Source organism: Thermothelomyces heterothallicus (assembly GCF_042370625.1).
Source record: "Thermothelomyces heterothallicus CBS 202.75 unplaced genomic scaffold P884_scaffold_7, whole genome shotgun sequence".
Lineage (NCBI taxonomy): Eukaryota > Fungi > Ascomycota > Sordariomycetes > Sordariales > Chaetomiaceae > Thermothelomyces > Thermothelomyces heterothallicus.
This window is the reverse complement of record NW_027192568.1, coordinates 627,298-647,309: the sequence shown is the minus strand read 5'-3', so window position 1 is coordinate 647,309 and position 20,012 is coordinate 627,298. Positions and strand designations below refer to the sequence as shown.

The window sequence follows — 20,012 nt, the reverse complement described above, 5'->3', positions numbered from 1 at the left end:
CTTAATACGTTTGGCTAGTAGTGCTATTATTACTAAGACTTCCTTTTCTAGGTAGAGAGCAAGTTAATCTTCGACTTCTACTATATAGGTTACAATTCTATAGTCTATCCTAGTAAGACCCTTTTCTATATTCTTATTAAATATCTTCGTAAATTTGCTAAGAAATCCTTTAGTAGTTTTAGTAATATAGTCGGTTTAGGCCTCTAGCTAGGCAAATCGAAAATCTATCTTACCATTTAGCCAAGTAAGTGTTTCTTTATTAGCGCCGAACTTGTTAGGTTTAGCTTACTCTATCTCGTATTTGTTAGCAAATTCTATCGCTAATTCCATCTCTTATATAGGAGCTTCCTTTTCTTAAGGTGGTTAACCACTAGGGTTAGGCTCTAATACCTATAAACTTATTAGAGGAGGCATTCCGTGGCGTCTTTGGAGTACGCTTACCACGTAGTTAGAGAGTTCCTTATATAATAGTTATTTGGTAGGAGAGTTTAGAGGATATAGACGACCGGGAGGATCGTCTATAGGAAAAGATCCGGGTGTTAATATAAGGTTCGCCTAGCCCGTTTGTTAGAGGCAAACGAAGATAGATCTAAGGGGTTGAAAGGAAGAGGAATATCCTGGTTACCAAGTCGCCAGGAACAGGGAGATAGATAGGGATGATTGTCCTGGTTACCAAGTCGCTAGGAACAGGGAGATTTTGTGGTGGTTACAATAGAATTGCTTAGTTCGGTTACCAAGTCGCCGAAACTAAGCTTAACTATCGCGATATTAATACTAAACTAATCGTCAGAGCGATACGAATTTAGTGCTGATGGTTGTTAGATGGTTAGTCGTAGTGCTCGCTACCATTTGATAGAGGTCTGGTTGTAATAGTCAAAATAGTTCAAAAGATCGATGTCCTCTATCAACGTTTGCTGGCCCTGTGGTTCTGTATAAGAAGAAGATGGGCACAAAGAACCCACCGTTTACAGGCATCCACAGGGCTTACTAATCTAACCTTACATGATGGACGTGTCCACGGACACGTACTGCATCAATACGCCCGATTCTGGCCATTTGCAATATTATATGTATTGAGCTTTGGATGCCAAGAGTTGTCATCTCATGGCGACCCGGAGAGAAGTGGAAAACAATAATAATAATGGTAGAGAATACCGAGCACCAACTTGTGTGAAAGCCCGATGAGAACATGGATATTGTGCCCCTCCCTGACCGGGAATCACGAGTGCCAACCGGGCCTGGAGGGCCGTCACCCATGTCGCGTCTGTGTGCTTGTCGAGAGCTCTATAGCCTTTGCCGCCGCCTCCTCAAAGTCATCGAACGCGTAAAACGGCAAACCACTCTCCGCGATAAGCCTTTGTCCTTCCTCCTCGTTGGTTCCTCTGATGCGTACAACAACAGGGACATTGGGCGACAGCTCCCTGAACGCCATAATGATACCCGTGGCGATCATATCCCCGCGGGTCAACCCGCCAAAAATATTAACAAAGATGACTCGGACTCTCGGGTCCCGCAGGATTATTTCAAAGCTCTTCTTGACCGTCTCAGAAGTAGCCTTGCCTCCCGTGTCAAGGAAGTTGGCCGCATGCCCCGAGAGTGCATCGACTGTGTTCATGGCTAATCCCGCACCGTTGACCAGGGTGCCGACTGCCCCGGCTCCCTGGAGCTTGATATAGACGATGCCGTGCTTCTCAGCTTCGATCTCTGATGGATCTTCTTCGGCTATGTCCCGAAGTTTCTGCAAATCGGCCTGACGGCCGCTACTGCGGTAAGCAGCGTCATCAAAGCCGAAGCGCGCACCAACAACTTTGACCTCACCCAAACGCTCCACGATGCTCGTGGACATATAGAAGGCTTCCTTCTCAAAGAAGAGGGCTGCTAAGCTCTTGACAAGATGCCGGAGAGATTCCACGACGCTGTCCTTCTGGCTCAACTGCAAATGGGTTGCTATCCTGCCGATGACAAGTTTGTCGAGATCGGCTATGTGTCCGAAGGCATAACGCCTGATAGCGCCGTCCGGACGGCTGTCCTCGGCGTCTGGCGAGGCAAGTATACACGGAGATCGCGTCGAGCGATCAATGCCAATGGCCAACAGTTTACGAGGACCAGAGCCCGAGTAGGCCCCGCAGTTGATCTTTCCGGTCTCTCGGAGCAGGTTCATACATTTGTCCTCGGAGACATAAAGATGCCTGTGCTGTTGTCGGTTCAAGCTCAGAGAGCCTTGCATCCTGCGCCGGGGTCTGCGAGTGGCTATTGTAGCTGTATGGTACCGACGACGCTGGCCTCCGCCGGGAACACAACTACTAAAGCCACCGCCCCTGGACGCGGGCTCAGGAACTGGGACCCTATGATCCAGTCTTGCCTTCAAAGCACCCCCAATCTTGGCTGGATGGTCGACCACAGTCGCCCCCGCAGCCTCAAGCGCCGCTATTTTCGCCTTCGCGTCCGGTTCCCCGGGGATAGTGAAGGCTCCGGCATGGCCCATGATGCGGCCGGCTGCCTCGGTAACACCAGCAACCAGAGCAACCACAGGCCCGAAGAAAGAGTTAGTCCCAACAAGTTCCTCCGGAAACCAGGGAAGATGGCTCACTTTGGCGACTCCGCCCGATTGCGGTATTCATGTATCCTGCAACGTGGTCAGTCAGAGGTGCACCTACTCCCCGACAGGCAGCGGGTGGAACGGACCAATCCGCAGCCTCTAATTCTCCGAAGCCCCCAATCTCACCGATGAGTGCGATACCATCCGTATCCGGGTCGTGCTCGAGCACAGTCAAGGCCTCTCGCAAATCGGTCCCCGGAACAATATCACCACCTACACCTATGCACAAGCTCTGCCCAAGGCCCGCCCGCGTCGTGGAAGCCACGGCTTCATAGCTCAAGGTGCCGGACTTTGCGACGATACCGATCCTGCCAGGGGTAAAACAAGACAGCGGCTGAAAGCCTAATAGAGAGGGTCAGTACCGGGTCAGGGCATTTTATTGCCTCGGTGCGGCGGACCTATCCGACACTTTTCAACAGCGGAGATGATGCCGGGCGAGTTGGGACCGACGAGGCGCGACTTGGATTGCGACTTCAGCATAGAATGGATCTTAAAACGGCGTCAGAGCTGGCTTTGCCAGACGGCCTGTGATCGGCCACAGCGACCGTGCTTACTCGAAGCATATCATGGAGGGGAATGTGCTCGGCGACGGCCACGATGAGCGGAACCTCGGCTTCTACAGCCTCTTCGATCGCGGCTGCGGCTTGGTGAGCCGCCACGTAGATGGCCGTGGCGTCCGGCTTGAGCTGTTCCACCGCCTGTGGTCCGTGATATCAGCCCCGGGCCGGATCCGACGAGAAACAAGGGGCATCGCAAACCGATCGGACTGAGGGAAGCACGGGGAGGCCAAGATGCTCTCCAGTACGCCCGGGCGTTACGCCTCCCACAATACGAGTGCCCCAAGCAAGAGATTCTTGGGCATTTGCTGTCGCCTTGATGCGGAGTCAGCAGCTGTCTCGTAGCTACGCAAAGAAGACTCGTCGTTGACAGGAGAAAGCGGGCGAATGCCGGACCTGCTTGCCAGTAAACCCCTGGAAAATGACTCGCGTGTGGCTTCCAATCCGGAGATTTGGAAGCGTTTCCGAATAACTCCAAAGACGGGAAGTCGTCCATAGAGAGCGGCAACAACCACGGCGAAGTCCTGCCGTTATCGGGCCGGTTGGCGAACGGCGGAGAGACAGACGAAGGGCCCGATACATCCCGGACAGACTCGATAGCAACCCAGTTGAGGCCTTGTTTGGGTCGGCAGGGGTGAGACGACGGTAGAATATGTACGGATTACACAGAAGAGAGATCTGTGAGTTCCCGCCAAGTGTTGATGAGAGGCGTTTGCGGAAGCAGCAACATAATCCAAGTTGTCAGCTTTCCAGGCTCCCCAGGTTGGCTACCAGAGGTTCCACCTCGGAAGGTACAGTACAAGTACCTACTCGCAGGAGGTGTGCTGTGGTGTGCAGTAGTGTAATCCGTACTCCGTACAGTAATATCATGGGGTAGGCGGTGGGGAAATGCGGTGGGGTACCTTATTCCGCCTGGGCTACTCGGTAGTTATTAGCGTACGGATTGATGAGCAGTGTTGCTATACGTACGGTATGCATATATGTACAGTACCTGGGTAATATTACAAGTAGGTTACCTCTCTACCATCTGAGTTCGCCTTTAACCCCTGTTTCGCCGATCTCGCTCTGCTTAGGCTGTTGGCTCTCTTCCTTAAATCCCAAGTTCTTGAAATCGTCCCTGGCCATGAGGTTGCTTGAGGCCACAAGTCAGTATGTGCGGAGTTTTGAGACATGGTCCCCGGGTCACCCACCGATCCATCCGGCAGGCCAGGTACGACTTGGCTAACATGCGACACTGTTCTTCGTTTACCCCTTTGACCTTTTTGATACAATCCAGGTAGGACATCATGACATGCTTGCACTCCCCTGGACTCTCAGCATAGGTAAGTAGAGAGCCACCTGGAAGAGGGATACCGAACTTGCCGTCATGATCCAACGGGAAACTGCCCCTCTGTGGCCTTCAAATGCGGAGAAAGAGTTGTCAATAATGGTCATAGAATGCACCTTTAGAACGCAGAGACCTACGGAACGGGCTTAGTCGATGGCAACGGACCGGGACTTCCAAACGTGCTCATCGCGGCTCAGCTAGATAGACTCTCGTAGAAGCGTCGCGGAACGGAGAGTTTTTGTGGGCTTGGGAAGTCGAGCAATTATTGGTCTAAGAATGCTTTCCCCGACGCAAAGACCGTATCACCTGACTTGGAGATTGCTCCGAAGGGACTAACGATGCTGAAGTTTGCGAGACACGATGTATATGTGCACGGATATGGCTAGTGTTCTCGGGCTGAGCGAGCGGTATGCAGAGGGACCGAGGACTGATTCTCGTTTAGTCTGATGTTCCATGCCCTCTTCTGGGTCGACAGGACTAGATGGATTGACTGGGTCTGTGGGCCTGGAAGCCTCTCGCTCTGATTCCACTTCACGTATCCAGTCCTCCGTGCGAAGACCTAGTGTAGCCTTAGGCGACAAATTCTAGTGTGGGGCAGCCTTTGAGGCGCGTTCTGCATTGAGCGCTGCAAATTGATCTATGCGCAGACGACACCCTTTCCCGGGATTCCAGAACAGCCAAGGCCCGAACTGCCCCAGTTTAATCCGCAGCGAGATTCAAGTTTTGTCGAGCTTTCCATTCGAAACCGCCGAAACGGACGCATCTTGTTCAGTCGTTAGTTCCTTCGTCCGAAGCCAGGACCAGGCGTCGGCTTCCCCCTTCTCGCACTACCGGCCGGTCCTCCTCTGTTTCTTGCGCCGCCTTACCTGTGACTGAATCCCTATAGAGTCTCCCTCCAACCGATCCCTTGGCGCATCCCTCGCCCCTGCCTTCGATCATCGCCTTCGCTAACACTCGAGGCCGTTTGCGAAAGCCACGACCGCTGCCATGGCTGCGCTCGGCGACGATCTACTGGGGACCGTCAACAAGCTGCAGGACCTCGTCTTCAACACCATCGGCAATGATTCCCTGGATCTTCCGCAAATCGTATGCCCAGCTGCGTCCATTGCTTCGCCTTGTTTAATGGATTTGCGCTTTGCTCACATGATCCTCTTGCTCTGCAGGTTGTAGTCGGGTCCCAATCCGCGGGCAAGTCCTCCGTTCTCGAGAACATCGTTGGCCGAGACTTTCTTCCGCGCGGCAGCGGCATCGTTACTCGGAGGCCCCTCATCTTGCAGCTCATCAACGTGCCCAAGGATGATGCTGAAGACGACGGCAATGTCGGCTATCGGAACCCTACCCAGGCTGGTCGAAATGAGTGGGCTGAGTTCCACCACATCCCCAACCGGCGATTCAACGACTTTGGCGATGTCAAGCGGGAGATTGAGAACGAGACTGCGAGAGTTGCGGGGAACAACAAGGGCATTAATCGTCAGCCCATCAACCTCAAGATTTTCTCGCCACATGTCCTAAACCTCACCCTCGTTGACTTACCGGGTCTCACGAAGGTCAGTTCACTAGCGTCGTTTGGCACTTGACAGTCCATGGCGGTCTAACCAGTGCGCTGTAGGTTCCCATTGGAGATCAACCGACGGATATCGAGAAGCAGACGCGCAATCTCATTTCCGAGTACATCGCCAAGCCTAACAGTATTATCCTAGCCGTGTCGCCCGCGAATGTCGACATCGTCAACTCGGAGGCCCTGAAGCTCGCCCGGCATGTCGATCCTCTGGGACGGAGGACGATCGGCGTGCTTACAAAGGTGGACTTGATGGACCACGGCACAAACGCGCTCGACATCCTATCAGGGCGCGTGTATCCCCTGAAGCTGGGCTGGATTGGAGTGGTCAACCGGTCACAGCAGGATATCCAGGGCAACAAGCCCATGGATGAGGCCCTCAAGTCCGAAGCCGAGTTTTTCAAGCATCATCCGGCGTATCGGAACATTGCCAATCGCTGCGGCACGCAATTCCTGGCCAAGACACTCAACACCACATTAATGGCTCACATTCGCGACCGTCTCCCGGATATCAAGGCTCGGTTGAACACCCTCATGGGACAAACCCAACAGGAGCTTGCCAGCTACGGAGACATGCATTTCAGTGGGAAAGAGCATCGTGGCTCGCTTATCTTGCAACTCATGACCCGTTTTGCCACTGCCTTCATATCATCCATTGACGGCACCTCCACTGATATCTCGACAAAGGAACTTTGTGGTGGTGCTCGCATCTATTACATCTTCAACTCTGTTTTCGGAAGTTCACTTGAGTCGATTGACCCTACTTCGAATCTGTCTGCGGAAGATATCCGGACCGCGATTCGCAACTCGACAGGCCCGCGACCGAGTCTGTTCGTTCCCGAAATGGCGTTCGATCTGCTGGTGAAGCCCCAGATCAAGCTCTTGGAAGTCCCAAGCCAACGATGCGTCGAGCTGGTGTACGAGGAGCTCATCAAGATCTGCCACACTTGCGGCTCCACCGAGCTCTCGCGGTTCCCTAGATTGCAAGCTAAACTCATCGAGGTTGTCTCGGACCTACTCCGGGAGCGGCTCGGCCCGGCGTCTGGGTACGTTGAATCGCTCATAGCAATCCAGCGGGCATACATCAACACCAATCATCCCAACTTTCTCGGCGCTGCCGCCGCCATGAGCCACGTCGTCAGCAATAGGCAGGAGCGGGAGAGGAAGCGCCTGATTCAAGAGGAGCGTGAGCGGCGAGAGCGCAGGAGAATGAAGGAACTGGGTGCGAATGGTACCGACACCCCGGCCGACGAAGAAGAAGAGACCGCCGCAACGGAGAAGACGGAGAGCGTAGCGGTACGGAAAGCGCCCGCCAAGGGCCCCCGTAGTCTCTCACCGGCGGTTCGCGACACAGCCCACGGCGGCATCGCTGCTGCTCTCAATGGTGGCCGGTCCTCATCTCCTTCCCGGTTCAACGGGCAGGGTCTCGGCAACGCCAAGGACTCATTCCTTAACTACTTTTTCGGCAAAGATGGTGCCATCGCGTCTGGTGCCACGCCACCGAATGCAAGCATGTCCCGCCACGTGAGCAACTCCGTAGAGCCGACATTCAGCCAAAGCATCAGGCGGCCGGAGGAGAAAGCTCTCCGATCTCCTGTTCAGTCCGTCCGGGCTGACGACGCGCTCGATTTTGCAGGAGGCTCTAAAGGAACCGATCTGGTAAGTCGATTACTGCGTAGCGCCCTCCATATCCGAATTGAAAGAACAGTGAAATGAATGGGATGCTAACTGTTCGCGCAAACAGACGAACCATGGCGAGCCTGCCATGACTGAGCGCGAGGCGATGGAGACGGAGCTTATCCGGGCGTTGATCAGCTCCTACTTCAACATCGTCCGGGAGAGCATCGCGGATCAGGTGCCCAAGGCCATTATGCACCTCCTGGTCAATCACTGCAAGGATGTCGTCCAGAACAGGCTCGTCAGCGAATTGTACAAGGAGAGCCTCTTCGAGGAGCTTCTGTACGAAGACGATACGGTGAAGAAGGAGCGCGAAAAGTGCGAGAAACTGCTCCAGACGTACCGGGAAGCGGCAAAGATCATTGGCGAGGTCGTGTAGGCTCCCGTGATCTTCCAAGACTCTGGCAACGGCAAACCGGGCTTGTGACTCCTTGAGAGTTCCGTATGTTTCAAAGAAGATTACCATGCAGCCCCGTGTTGGGCGGACTGCATGGACTGGGTGGCGATGTATGCTGTTGGTGTTGGGTCGTCGGGTTCCATGGATGTTTTAGAAGAAGTCGGCCCTTCCGGGTTCGGGGGGCCGGGCTGAGCTTTGTATAACACGAGAGACCATGGCTAGACGCGTGGGAGGGTCGACTGACTCCGATGCTGTCCCGCCCCGAGGCCGGGGAGGGCAATCTCTGCTTCGAGCTTCCTCTTCCCCTCAACCTAATCTGTATGTACGTCGTTTGTAGGCGAAGTTGCTCCCAAGAGTCATTAGCATCTAAGAAACATTCATTTACAATGCTTTCTCTTGCCAAATGTGCTTCGCGAAACAGGCATGTTCACGTCAAGGTGATGTATGTCGGTACCTACTCGGGGCCATGAACCATTTCAGTGACGACTCGCGAACTTATTCGGATCATTCTTCCCCGAGGTTTCCTCTGCTTGCTTACATAATGTGTGAGCCTCATCCCGATCCGGAGGCGCTTGGCATGCTCCACCAGCCTCAAAAGAGCCTGCTCTGTTTCCCCTTTTGAACTTCGTTGGAAAGCGACCTTCAAGGTGCGCTCTTCCTGGGAGTGTCTCCATCCCTTCACGCACCCTCGTTGTCGACGCCCCGCAACCTCACCCTGCTCGATTCGGCCTGAATGCCTGACAGGCTTTTGCAGGGCGTTATTTTGGGATCAATTTCAATTCCTTGGGGCTGCTTGTCTCGCCTCGTGGCTGCAGGCGAATTTGCGTCAAGGACCCCTCGGGATCTCTGGTGGATCTTGATCGTCCCGCGGCGCTGTTGAGGAGGTACTGCATCGCCGGCGGTCCAAATCATTCTGCAGACATCTTTTCTTCCCGTATTGGCACTGAGCGCTCGACACCGGTCGAGTGCCATTTCGGCTCCTATACTATACACGCGCATAGGAGCTTTCTCCATCGGGCAATGGTCCATCCTGGGCCGTTTCCTGTTTCACTTTCGCTCTTCCCTCCACCGACAAGTGTTGTCCATCTTTTCCTTCCCTTGGCGCAGCTGCTACACTGCTCAGTAGGCTGAGGCCGCTGCTCTCTTGCCGCTTTCCTCTGTTTTCTATTTGTATCAAACCCTTTTCCGCTTCCCGGCGTGATGATTGAGAACAAGCCTCGGGGCCGCCCACGGGATGGCGGTACTATAGGGGTTGGCAGCAACTGCGCCGCCAGCAGCCCGAAGGCGGCGCCAATGTCTGTCGACAAGCCGGATGCGGCGGGCCATTTGCTCATCGGTGAACATGGGGCAACAGACGGCCCGACTGCGCTTGGAAGAAAGCGCAAGTCGCCGGATGACGACGCGAGTCCAGGCAGTGGGAAGACGTCAGGTTTCCGCTCAGAGCATGTCGAGAAGAAGACAAAGCTGGCCGATGTCCACGCAGGGCAGTCTTCCCGACTATGGCCCGTAGCCAGCAGCCCCCTGAGCCGAGACAGGTCCCTCTTGCCCCCGGAGATCTGGCACCATGTTTTCACCTTTTGCCCGCCCAAGACGCTTGGCAATCTTCTTCCTGTCAACAAGCTCTTCAACTTCTACCTTGATCCCTCGTCATCGTTTAAAAAAGAGCCGCATCCCTCTGCATCGTTAGGCGCACTCGGCCGTCTGGAGCCCAATGCCATCTGGCAAGCGTCGCGAAGACTGTTCTGGCCACAGTTGCCGGCTCCCCTACGGTCAAAAACCGAGCTTGAGATGTGGCGGCTTGCATGTTCCCCTAGGTGCCAAGTTTGTGGCAAGCTTCCCGCTCAAGGCTCGGCTTCCCGTAGTCCTCGCCATCCTGGTCCCTGTGCCGACGGCGTGGCCGCCATCTGGGCCTTTGGCATTCGCACGTGCGCAGCCTGTCTCCTGAAAGGCTCGGAAAAGGTGCGTAAAGAACCCCTCCGATGACGGAGGAGTGAGGGCAAACGTCATCTAATGGCATGCTAGGAGGTTGACCTGGAGATATCGCCCTCCATCCCCTCGGCGATTGTCCCTGCACTCCCCTTCGTTTTCCTCACGCAAGAGCGTGGTGTTTTGTCGCCGACTACGCTCGAGTCCAGTCAGCCACCGGGAGATATGCAGCTCACAAAACTGTTTTCAAAGCAAGACATCGAAGCCCTATTGAAGGAATTCCTGCAAGTCAAAGACATGGGCCAAGGAACCGTTGCCGAATGGCTCAAGGGTCTCCCGGGAAGAGGCGCCAGCTTACAGCACGAGGCAGCGAAATGGGAGAAGTGGGAACTGTCCGGAGGTGTCGTGAAAATGTGCTCGCTGCTGTATCCGGGGTACGAATCAAAGACCACAAGCCGGTCTTCCCTGAAGTCATCGGTCAATCCCGCCATTACCTCGACGTCAGCGCACGGTCGTCACGAACGAACCGCCGAGGAAGCTGCAGAGCTCAAGGCGGCCAGGAGGGCAGAGATCGAGCGACGATGTTTGCTTCTATCCCCGCCGCTAACTGCCGACGTCCTCCGCCACATCCCCTCATTTCAAGCCGCCACTCAGATCGTTGCCGACCTGACTGATGACGCATGGGAGCGTCTTAAACCGCGATTGCTAGCTCAGCGAGCAGAAGCAGAAAAAAACCTGGAGGCTGAGCGCGTAGCCGGGCTCAAGGATGGGCAGCAGACCCGGGGACAATCGAAGCTCCAGGCCACGCTGGCGGCGGATAAGGAGGCTCGAGACCGGGTCGACAAGGAGTGGGAGGACGTGCAAGCTCCACTGCGTGTGAAAATCGCCGGTTATGCAGACGAAGTCTTGCGGGAGAAATGGGGAAAGGGCAAGAAGGTGACCAGAGAGAACTGCTCAAGGTTTGCGGTCGACTCGCTCTTATATGTCCGGGAGCGATTCTACGCCGACATCGCCAGGGACGTGGCGGAGGCGAAGGCTGCCGGCAAGACACCTACTCCCGACCCTCCCAATGGACCTTTCACGCAGAAATTGACGCTGGAAAACATGAAGTGGATCTTTGATACGAAGTTCAAACCCCACACCGAGCCTCTACGCAAAGAATTGTTCTATTGTAACGGATGCGAGGGGAACTACAAGGCATTCGGCTTTGAGGGCGTCATACAACACTATGCGGCAAAGCATACCAGTGCCCTCAGTCTGGGGAGCATTGTTGTGTACTGGAGGGCCGAATGGCCAGAGCATCCGCCGTTCTGCGCAGCACCCCGGTCAGCAAAACCTGCCTCAACCCGACACACCCCAGGCGGCTTCGCTGTCAACGGAGGCGTCCCTCCCCCGGTCCAGTACGGTTACGCTCCATCGGCAGCCGTCCCAATGGCACCCCCACCCCTTTATCCGCCTCCCATGGGTTACGGATACACTCCCCCACCGTACAACGTTCACTACCCGCAGCCACCGCCGCCGCCGCCGCCTCCTTATCAGCCACCACCTACAGCTCCTCCTCTATATGTACCACCGCCCGACTACGAGCCAGCACCATCGCCTTATATACCCCTGCCCGCGCCCTATTCGGCGTTTCAGCCTCCGGCTATCACGTATACTACTCCGGTTGCTGAGCCAGTTTCTCCAAGTTTCGTACCTACTCAAAGCGGACAGGACGGTTACCTGCATGACCCGTATCCAGCACATAACGCAGCAACCCAGTACACTTCGCACCAGCCCTCACCTTACCCCAGTCTCTATCAAACCAAAGTGGATGACATTGCCCGCAATGCTCGCGACGTATGGCGAACGTTGGGCGATATCCGAGATCTCCCTGGGGACATAAGGGTGTTCACGACCATCCACCATTTGGTGAAGAGATTCCAGTCTCGATTCTACGAAACCCCGCCGCTATCCATGTTTATCGATGGTCTCTCTAACAACAGAGAGATGCGTCCGGTCCGCAATGTCAATGGCCTGGCTTGCCGGGCTTGCCGCCTAGGGCTCGGCAATGCAGCTTCGGCGGAGGAGGGTCGGAAAGAATTCTCGCTACCCCAGCTGTCGAACCACTTCCAATCCAAGCACATTGAGCCACTGCAGAGGTCACAGGCTGGAGGCGGAACCCTGAATTGGGTGACCGACATGGTCCTAGTATCCGATCTTGCCGCTCTCCCAGGCATCATCTCCTCGGCTAACGAGCCCCAGAAAGCCCTGCTCTCGGCCGCATTCCCCGCCGCATTCGAAACGCGGCGTGTCGCCGCTACTGGAAAGTTCTATTCTCCGCAAACCCGTCAGCACAAGGAGGTTCTTCTGAAGAAGGCTCCCACCAATGCACCGGATACCTGCGATGGATCTCAGGCAGACAGCGGCGGCATCGGTCGTTCCGGTATTCCAGGGTCTATGAAAGCTACCACTCCCGCCGATCGCCGTTCCTCCGGCAAGTCACCTCACAGCACAATGCCGAGTGCTCCAGAGAACGACCGGTCAGCGCACAGTGGTGTTGGTCGGCAATTGTCGCATAGCTCTGGACATAATCTCGGGCCGAGCAGGTTCAACGATCGGAAGAGGACGAGTAGTAGCAAGTCGAAACGTGGAGAATCACAGGGAAGGTCATTCTCTAGCGACCGGGAGCCCGAGATGGCGAACCGGGAGGATGAAGAGACAAAGAAGCCCAAAGACGAAGATGGGCACACTGTGCGTCCTGCCGGCCGAGCCAGTACCCCTCCACCAGGCTTGAACTCCACAAGGCCCGAGAAACCAGGGATGGATGTTGGGCTTCAGGATCAGAGATGGCTTGAGCAGGAAACAAGGGCGTCGCGGCGACCCGATGACAGATACCCGCCCCCTTCATCGAACGAAAGGGGAAAGCCCAGCATCACGGCAGCACTAGACTCATACCTTGAAAGAATGCAGTCGCCGCAGGCACAAACACAATATGGGACACCGGATGCTGCATTGTACGGGGACTACCGTGGTTCGGAAGAGGATCAAAACCCTCGGCCAGGTCCGAGGGCGCATGATCGATATGGTTGCAGGGATGTTGGGATGAGATCTCCGCCACCCGCTGGCAGATTTAGAAGTGGTAATGGGGGACAGGCTGGCCCCTTGTATAGAGGCCGGCCGGTGGAGATTGAGGAGAGGCTAGAGGTCGCGTACAGCCCTCGACGAGCTGAACCGAGCTTTGTCGAACCATTACCGCGCCACGCCGAAGCAGAGCGTTTCGCCTTGCCGGCTCATCCGCCCAATGAACACATCCGAGATAGGACGGCTCCAGAAGTGGATCATCGCCGCTACCGCGAGGATGTGCGCATGCATCCAAGAGCGGCGGTTGAGGCATACGAAATCGTGCATGTCATCGACGAACACGGTGAGTATTACATTCGGCGGCCGGCCCGACGCGACCCAGATCTGCGATACGTGTACGAGGAGCGAAGGGTCCGCCACGGCCCCGATCACTATCCTCCTCCTCCTCGTGAGCCAGTCTACGCTCATACGCACCGGCCGAGCTCGGCCCGGTTCAGTGCGGCGCCAAATATTCGACCGGGTGATCAGCGGGTTGACCCGGCGTACTGGGAGGAATATGACCCCCGATTCCCAGCTGGTTGAACGGGCCTCCCTCAGTGCAGCGACAGTCTTCTCCTCGTCAGCACACTGCTCGATTAGCCGACGGAGTCATTTCCTCCGAAGGATTTTGGGTTCTTACCAGCCAAGTACTGCGTACACCCATCCGGGTTGTGATCTAAAACTACGCCGTGTGATCTTATCCTTATGATCAAACAGAAGAGGAAGGAGAAGAAAGGCGAGACGGAGCGAAGAAAACAAAACAAAAAGGAGCTTAATGAGGAGGCGAATAAGCGAACGGTTGCGGATTTAGATCCATTTACGGATTATGTATATTCTCGACATATCAACGGCGGCGATGTGCAGGACCCCGGGCAACGTGGGAAAAAAATAGCCGTTACACCTTTAGCCATCGGATCCGGGTGAGGTAGCCACCTTACCTATACTAGTAGGAACGTAGTGTTGTAGTGTAGTGCTCAAGGTTCGGACAAGCTCCTGGGCTCTCTCGGCACTCCGCACAACTTACATAGTAGCCGGCTTCTGGGGAGCCCTGGAAGGTTTTCCCTTGCTCGACTGTAGGGTTTATGCCTGCATGACCCCCAGGTTTTCCGGACGGAGAGACAGCGGGTGAATGAAGACGGGGCGTGGGTGGTGGTGAGCAGGGTTGGTCGCCCGCCCGGCTTGAGCCTCTGGTCCCTCAGAGCCGCGCTTCTAACAAGCTCTACATGGGGCCACGACAATCCTCCCATCCAGCCGTCAATAATAATGATATGTGCTTGGTCGGGTGGCCGTGGCCGCCGCAGGTCGCTCCCCTGGGCGGCCAGTCGAGCCCGCCAATCCGGCAGGTCCACCCAGCTGCGGAGGGGTAGGGCTACCAATCATGTACGGGCTCCCCCTGAAACACGAAACAACGCCAGGGGCAATGGTGGGCTGTCTGTCGCGGCTCCACCCCGCCCGGGACCAATCCGACACTTGGCACCGTCGTACATCAATCATCAGTCGGCGGCTTTGAAAAAGTTGGTATGGTGAGAGACTGTGAAACTGAGACTGAGGAAGGGAGGCCTTGGATGAATCCAGCGCCTTTCCTCGGAGGGGGGGGGAGCCTCAGGGATGACCGCGTCGCCGTTGCCTGCGTGTCATATAATATCCGTAATAGCATGCCTGGAGACCTTTTCTGAGTGCGACACAACTTCACGTTTTTCTTCTCTGCATCCTTTATTATTTTCTTTATTTTATTCTTTTGGCCCTCTCGTGCCTTTGTCTGAGTCCTCTTTCTTTCTGCCTTCGCCGTACGTACCTTCCGTGAAAGCTGGATTTTTATTTTATTTTGGTCCCGGTTGATCCAGCGCTTTTTCCAACTCCTCGCAGTCACCACCACCACCACACACCACAAGCATAGAGAGATCCGGCGTCAAGTGAGACGAGACCTCTTGCAGGCTACTTTGCTCTATCCCTGCATCAATCACTGCCATCAAGCAACACACAAAATCGTAGCCATGCGTGCTCAGATTCTGTCGGCCCCCCTCCTCCTCCTCCTCCTCGGCAGCCTCGCCAGTGCCTGCCCCTTGGCCGCGAGGCAATCCGTCACGGCAGTAGCCAGCGCTTCCGACCCCGGCCCGACGGATTCCGGAACGGCGGGCGACGGGCCCAAGGTCGACATGGTCGCCATCATCAAAAACGTCTTGCCGACGTCGGACTCGTGCGCGGGCGCCGACTTCCCGGACGAGTGCAGGACCGCCGAGCAGGCGGCGCCCTACGTCTCCAAGGCGTGCGCCGACCTGAGCGACGCCGAGTGCGCCGCCACCCTTGCCGTGATGGGCTACGAGAGCGCCGACTTCAAATACAAGCACAACCTCGGCAACAATCCGGGTCAGGGCACCGCAAACATGATGAGCCCCGAAGTGAGCTTCTTCTTTCCCATGCTCCCTATTTCTGGCCTGCTGTTGTTTATATATATATATGTATATATTCTTTTCTTGCACGCGGAAAAAGCTAATCCGTACGTCTTTCTTGCAGAACGTCCTTGCCTATGCCACGGACCTCTTTGGTGCGGACAAGGTCGCCGGCAAGACGCCCAACGAGGTCCTCGCCATGGTTACGCCAGACGAGACCAACTTTGGCTCGGCCGCCTGGCACCTGAAAACCAAGTGCCCTAGCCTACGGGATGCTCTCAAGACCGGTACCGACGCCGCCTGGGAGAGGTACATGAATGAATGCATCATGGGCGACAAGAATCCTAAGCGGCTGGAGTACTGGAATAGGGCAAAAAATGCGTTCGGTCTTTAAACTTTGCAGACCGAAGGAAGCTGGTCTTCTTTGCGATCTGTTTTCTCTCCCTTACCCTTTCCCCGTCTTTTCCTCCTGTCCTTGAGTACGCAGGCTGCGGCAAGTGTTAGAACAATTTCCCATCTTACACTTTTTTTTGTCCATCATGGTGTTTATGGGTGTCTCTATAGACGGGTATTTGTTGTTACATTGGTAGCTGGGATCGTCATCCCTTGGGAAATGCAATGCTTGACGTTTACGGCAGCGGCTGCCCGCTGTCTCTTCGCACTAGGTGTTCGACATCGCATTTTATCCAACCCCCCCTTTTCCTATCTCTCTCCCTCGCTCCTCCCCTTTCCAACAACCTAACCCCACGCCCCCCCAGCCGCCCCCTTTAGGAAGAAGGACATCCCAAAGGTCACCCCGGCCACCCCATCACCTCCAGGTGCTGCTCACAGTTGCGGTCGCGCAGGGGACATTGTAGGTGCGATTTGGATCGGCCTCCCAAGTCACCGTCCCGGACTGGCTCACCTTGATGTACTTGTACTCAATCGCTGTCCCGGGGGCAAGCCGGACGACGACAGACCACAGCGGATTGCTCGATGTGAATCGCGACGCGTCGAGTGTGACGGCGCTGGCAGAGTTCCAGTTGCCGAGTTCGGGAACGTTGCCGACGCTACCACAGCTCCGAATTAGGTTTTGTGAAAGGAGAGAGAGATATATAAAAAGAAACAAGACTGCGCGCGCCAAGTGCTCTTCCCAAAAAAAAAAAAAAAAAAAACGCATCAACTTACATCTTGACCGTCTCTCCCCACACGGTGGTCACCAGTTCGTTGAAGGTTATGTCGACGGCAGACAGGGTGCAAGCGGGGCCGCCTAAATCATCATGTTCAGACGCTGTCTCCGGCTCCTCTTGTCCAACCTCCCCGCGGCGAGAGTCGACGCGGCACTCTTACCTGCGGAGGTTGTCGGCACCGGCGTTGCTCCAGGGGTCGTGGTGACCCCGGTATCCGAGTCCTGGCAGAGGTCGCTGCCGGCGAGACGAGTTTTGGGATACAGCACGCGCGGGAGTCCGTCGGCCAGGGTCACGGTGAGGCCGCCGTTCGAGTCTGTGGTATAGACAGTGCAGCTCAGGACGTCGACGAGCCCCTGGTTCGCCTCGAGGCCCGTGGCAGACGAAGCCAGAGTGACGGATGCCGAGGATGATGCCCCAACGTTAGTGAATATGCTCACGACCTGGTACCCGGCGTTGCCCTTGCGCATGGCGACGGTGTGGCTATCCGAGTAGATGGATTTGCTCTTGTAGGAGAGATAATCCTTGTCCTGGGCCATGGCTCGGGCCCGAATCTGATTGAGTTTGGTGATCCATTGGTAGAACTCCGAGCTCGTCGAATAGCCGGAGGTCCAGAGCGCCTCGCGGTTCGAAGGGGTTCCGGAGCCCGCGTAGTACTGCTCCTGCCCTTGGTAAATGATCGGAATGCCTGCCACGAATGGTCAGCCTCCCCCCACGTTATAGGACGAGGAAAAGGCTTCATAAAGCATGACGCGGCCGTTTACTTACCGTCTTTGAGCATCGTAAAGGCGATCGCCTGCGCGTCAAAGCGTCCCGCTCACGTTAGTAAGCCCCCATATCCGACACGAAAACGAGTCGCCTCTGAATCTGTAACGAGTGCTCACATTTTTTGCAAGTGCCTAGCCGAGGGGAAGGATTATCAGCATAAGGCGGAAGGGGCGGAGTTTAAGGAAAGGGACCTATCCACCAACCTTATCCTTGGTGAAAGACGGGAATCTCTCCACGTCGTGGTTCTCCAGAAAAGAGCCGTACAGGCTGAGGTCTCGTGCAGTATTCTGCAGATTGTCGAGACCAGAAACGAGCTCGCTAATACTGCCGCTGGTGGACTGGAATGCTCTGAGCACCCAATAGTAACTGCACAGCACAAAGTCAGGAAATTGGATAAAGGCGAGTCGTGGAAGAGCTGCTCCTTCTCACCTAGGATAGTCTAGCACTCCGTCGAAATAGTCCTGGTAAGGAGCCACGTACGCGGGGTCTCCATGAAAGACTTCGCCCAGGAGGTAGACACCCGCTGCGTCTGAGAATCCGGGCCAGAAGGACGTCTCGACGTGTTTTGCGCTATCCACTCGAAGGCCGTCACTGCAAACGCCGGGGAGTGTGAGTTGTGCTCGGGGAAGAGCCAGTCTGGAGGTCTACTCGGGAGTTCACTTACACGGAATAGTTAGAGACCAGCTGGGCCACCCACTCGTTCCAGATGCGTCGCACGTTATCGCTATCATCATGACCTGTCAGTGGGGAACATTGCTCCGTGGCCATGCCTGGGGGAAGGAACACTCACTCCTCGGTGCGCAGATCCGGTAAGCTAGGATACGTGAGCCTCGAGGTCCACAAGAGAGATACAATCACGTAGATCATGGCCCAGCATACCTGACAATGTCGCTGCCTTGCCAACACCTAGAGCCGTGTGTGTCAGCAGTCGCCCTTGGGGCGGGAGCGGGTAGAGTCTGGCCAGGCGTACGCACACTTCGACGGACGTCTGATTGTCGTAGTTGATGGAGCAATACGGGTGATAATACGATGACTGCGGATGCCGCTAATGAGCCGACTGCCGTCCCTCCCTCTTTCAATTGTGGCATGATGCGAGATCGAGAGGTAGCGAGAGATATTTACCGAGGAGAAGGGGTTAAACTGGCTATAGTCGACGCATGTACCGCAACCCATGTACGCCATGTGGTTCGTGACGATGTCGACCATGAGATACTGGAACAAAGACGTGGATCAGCAAATTACCGGGGGACCGGGCAGTATCGCACATTCGCGCTCACCATGCCCCTGGAGTGCAGCTCTTTGGACAGCTCCACTAGGTCGTCTGCAGTTCCGAAGGCCGGGTTGACCGCCCAAATGTCCTGCGCCCAGTAGCCGTGGTAGGACGACCTGGGGTTTTCGAAGGTAAGCAAGATCATCGGCGAATCGTGACGGTGCTGGTGAGCTCACCCGTCCTTAGAGTTGCCATCGATCTGCTTCACGACCGGGGAGATCCACACGGCCGTGAACCCCATCCCTTGGATGTAGTCGAGCTTGGATATCAGTCCTTTCCACGTGCCCCCACAGTAAGCCTGATCGACCGTGTTGCAGGGCGCCGTCGTTGAGAGGTCGGTCCGCGCGAATCTGTCGGTGACGACCTGGTAGATGGACTGCTTCCGCCACTCGGCGGCGGGAAGCGCAGACACCCCGGAGCTCCCCAGGAGAGACCCTGCTAGGAGGCAGAGGAGGGCGTGGCCAAAGCCAGACATCTTCTCGAGGCGCCGGCAGGTCCCACCTGGTGATGTGATCTGGTACGTTTAGGGATCGCAGCGTGCCTCTTTTGTGAGGTGAGAGGAGACGTCACAAGAAACTCGCCGCACTTTCCGGAGCTGGCGCACTCGAGATCGAGGCCCCTTTTCTCAAAGGGGAGCACCAGGCCTTCATATAGCGATCTTTGCCACCTCGAATCCTTAGGGAGCCGCAGAAGCGAACCGTCGAGGCGCCGCCGCCTCACGCCGCCGCTCATGCCGCAAGGTCCAAGACGCCAATCGACCGAGATGGACAGGAGGAATTCGAGTTGAGACCGCAGCTCTTTGCTCGAATCGGCCCGTCCGAGTTCATATCCGGTATTCCCTGGACAGGCCGAGTAGCAGCGAACGTACCCCCGGGGTAGCAGGTAACACGGGGGGTTTCCGAAACAGGAAACGCGATCCCGAAGACCGCGCCGGCGATCCCCCGCTTCACCCCATGGTCGGGTGCGCTGGCACGCAACTGCCGCCCGGGGCCCCGCAGAGCCGCACTCGGTGCTATAGTACAAAAGGGCCGAATGCGCTTGCGAGGTATTCTAACCAAGGCATTGGAGTAACCCCCAGCGCAGTCTCAGACCGCGGCATTGTGGCTCACGTGGGAAACCCTGTACATACAGTCCTTTTCTCTCCGAATAGAACTGTAGCTGGCATTCTGAAACGGCTGCCTCCTTCAATTATTCGCTGCTAGAAATGAGTGAGAACGGGAGTTGTAGAGTACTTCAATATACATAAGTGGGGATCAACCGTTGACATACCACCGA

At 55.8% G+C, this 20,012-nt stretch overlaps 7 protein-coding genes across 7 annotated transcripts; 3 read left to right on the top strand and 4 right to left on the bottom strand.

The window, feature by feature from the left end:
- Nucleotides 1-982: 982 nt before the first annotated feature.
- P884DRAFT_257881 (succinyl-CoA synthetase-like protein) lies at nt 983-2,944 on the bottom strand. Its single transcript, XM_069441191.1, has 3 exons — nt 2,686-2,944; nt 2,591-2,626; nt 983-2,534 (listed from the first exon to the last, which is right to left on the bottom strand). Exon 3 carries the CDS (start codon nt 2,483-2,485, stop codon nt 1,250-1,252), a length of 1,236 nt encoding a protein of 411 aa, XP_069298840.1. The 5' UTR covers nt 2,486-2,534; nt 2,591-2,626; nt 2,686-2,944; the 3' UTR covers nt 983-1,249.
- P884DRAFT_196613 (uncharacterized protein) lies at nt 2,468-3,738 on the bottom strand (the record flags this gene model as incomplete). Its single annotated transcript, XM_069437991.1, has 6 exons — nt 2,468-2,585; nt 2,686-2,941; nt 2,998-3,088; nt 3,154-3,297; nt 3,358-3,471; nt 3,553-3,738. Coding segments are annotated over 6 exons (909 nt in total), but the record flags the coding sequence as incomplete, so codon positions are not given.
- Nucleotides 3,739-4,125: 387 nt separating this feature from the next.
- P884DRAFT_240678 (uncharacterized protein) lies at nt 4,126-4,954 on the bottom strand. The gene is made up of 4 exons (XM_069440185.1): nt 4,621-4,954; nt 4,519-4,553; nt 4,347-4,461; nt 4,126-4,288 (listed from the first exon to the last, which is right to left on the bottom strand). Exons 1-4 carry the CDS (start codon nt 4,668-4,670, stop codon nt 4,177-4,179), a joined length of 312 nt encoding a protein of 103 aa, XP_069298838.1. The 5' UTR covers nt 4,671-4,954; the 3' UTR covers nt 4,126-4,176.
- A 516-nt stretch (nt 4,955-5,470) lies between these two features.
- On the top strand, nt 5,471-8,097 carry P884DRAFT_196814 (Dynamin central region-domain-containing protein; the record flags this gene model as incomplete). Its single annotated transcript, XM_069438010.1, has 4 exons — nt 5,471-5,569; nt 5,647-6,030; nt 6,093-7,700; nt 7,786-8,097. The coding sequence occupies 4 exons, from the start codon at nt 5,471-5,473 to the stop codon at nt 8,095-8,097; spliced, it is 2,403 nt and encodes an 800-aa protein (XP_069298837.1).
- Nucleotides 8,098-9,408: 1,311 nt separating this feature from the next.
- Nucleotides 9,409-13,686, top strand: P884DRAFT_196759 (uncharacterized protein; the record flags this gene model as incomplete). Its single annotated transcript, XM_069438004.1, has 2 exons — nt 9,409-10,074; nt 10,138-13,686. 2 exons carry the CDS (start codon nt 9,409-9,411, stop codon nt 13,684-13,686), a joined length of 4,215 nt encoding a protein of 1,404 aa, XP_069298836.1.
- A 1,451-nt stretch (nt 13,687-15,137) lies between these two features.
- P884DRAFT_276553 (uncharacterized protein) lies at nt 15,138-15,927 on the top strand (the record flags this gene model as incomplete). Its single annotated transcript, XM_069442973.1, has 2 exons — nt 15,138-15,542; nt 15,658-15,927. 2 exons carry the CDS (start codon nt 15,138-15,140, stop codon nt 15,925-15,927), a joined length of 675 nt encoding a protein of 224 aa, XP_069298835.1.
- Nucleotides 15,928-16,310: 383 nt separating this feature from the next.
- P884DRAFT_221085 (glycoside hydrolase family 13 protein) lies at nt 16,311-19,675 on the bottom strand. The gene is made up of 14 exons (XM_069439481.1): nt 18,914-19,675; nt 18,745-18,853; nt 18,590-18,679; nt 18,442-18,500; nt 18,347-18,373; nt 18,258-18,281; nt 18,132-18,191; nt 17,897-18,058; nt 17,671-17,833; nt 17,584-17,598; nt 17,468-17,495; nt 16,857-17,387; nt 16,701-16,782; nt 16,311-16,582 (listed from the first exon to the last, which is right to left on the bottom strand). Exons 1-14 carry the CDS (start codon nt 19,210-19,212, stop codon nt 16,342-16,344), a joined length of 1,890 nt encoding a protein of 629 aa, XP_069298834.1. The 5' UTR covers nt 19,213-19,675; the 3' UTR covers nt 16,311-16,341.
- Nucleotides 19,676-20,012: the final 337 nt, after the last annotated feature.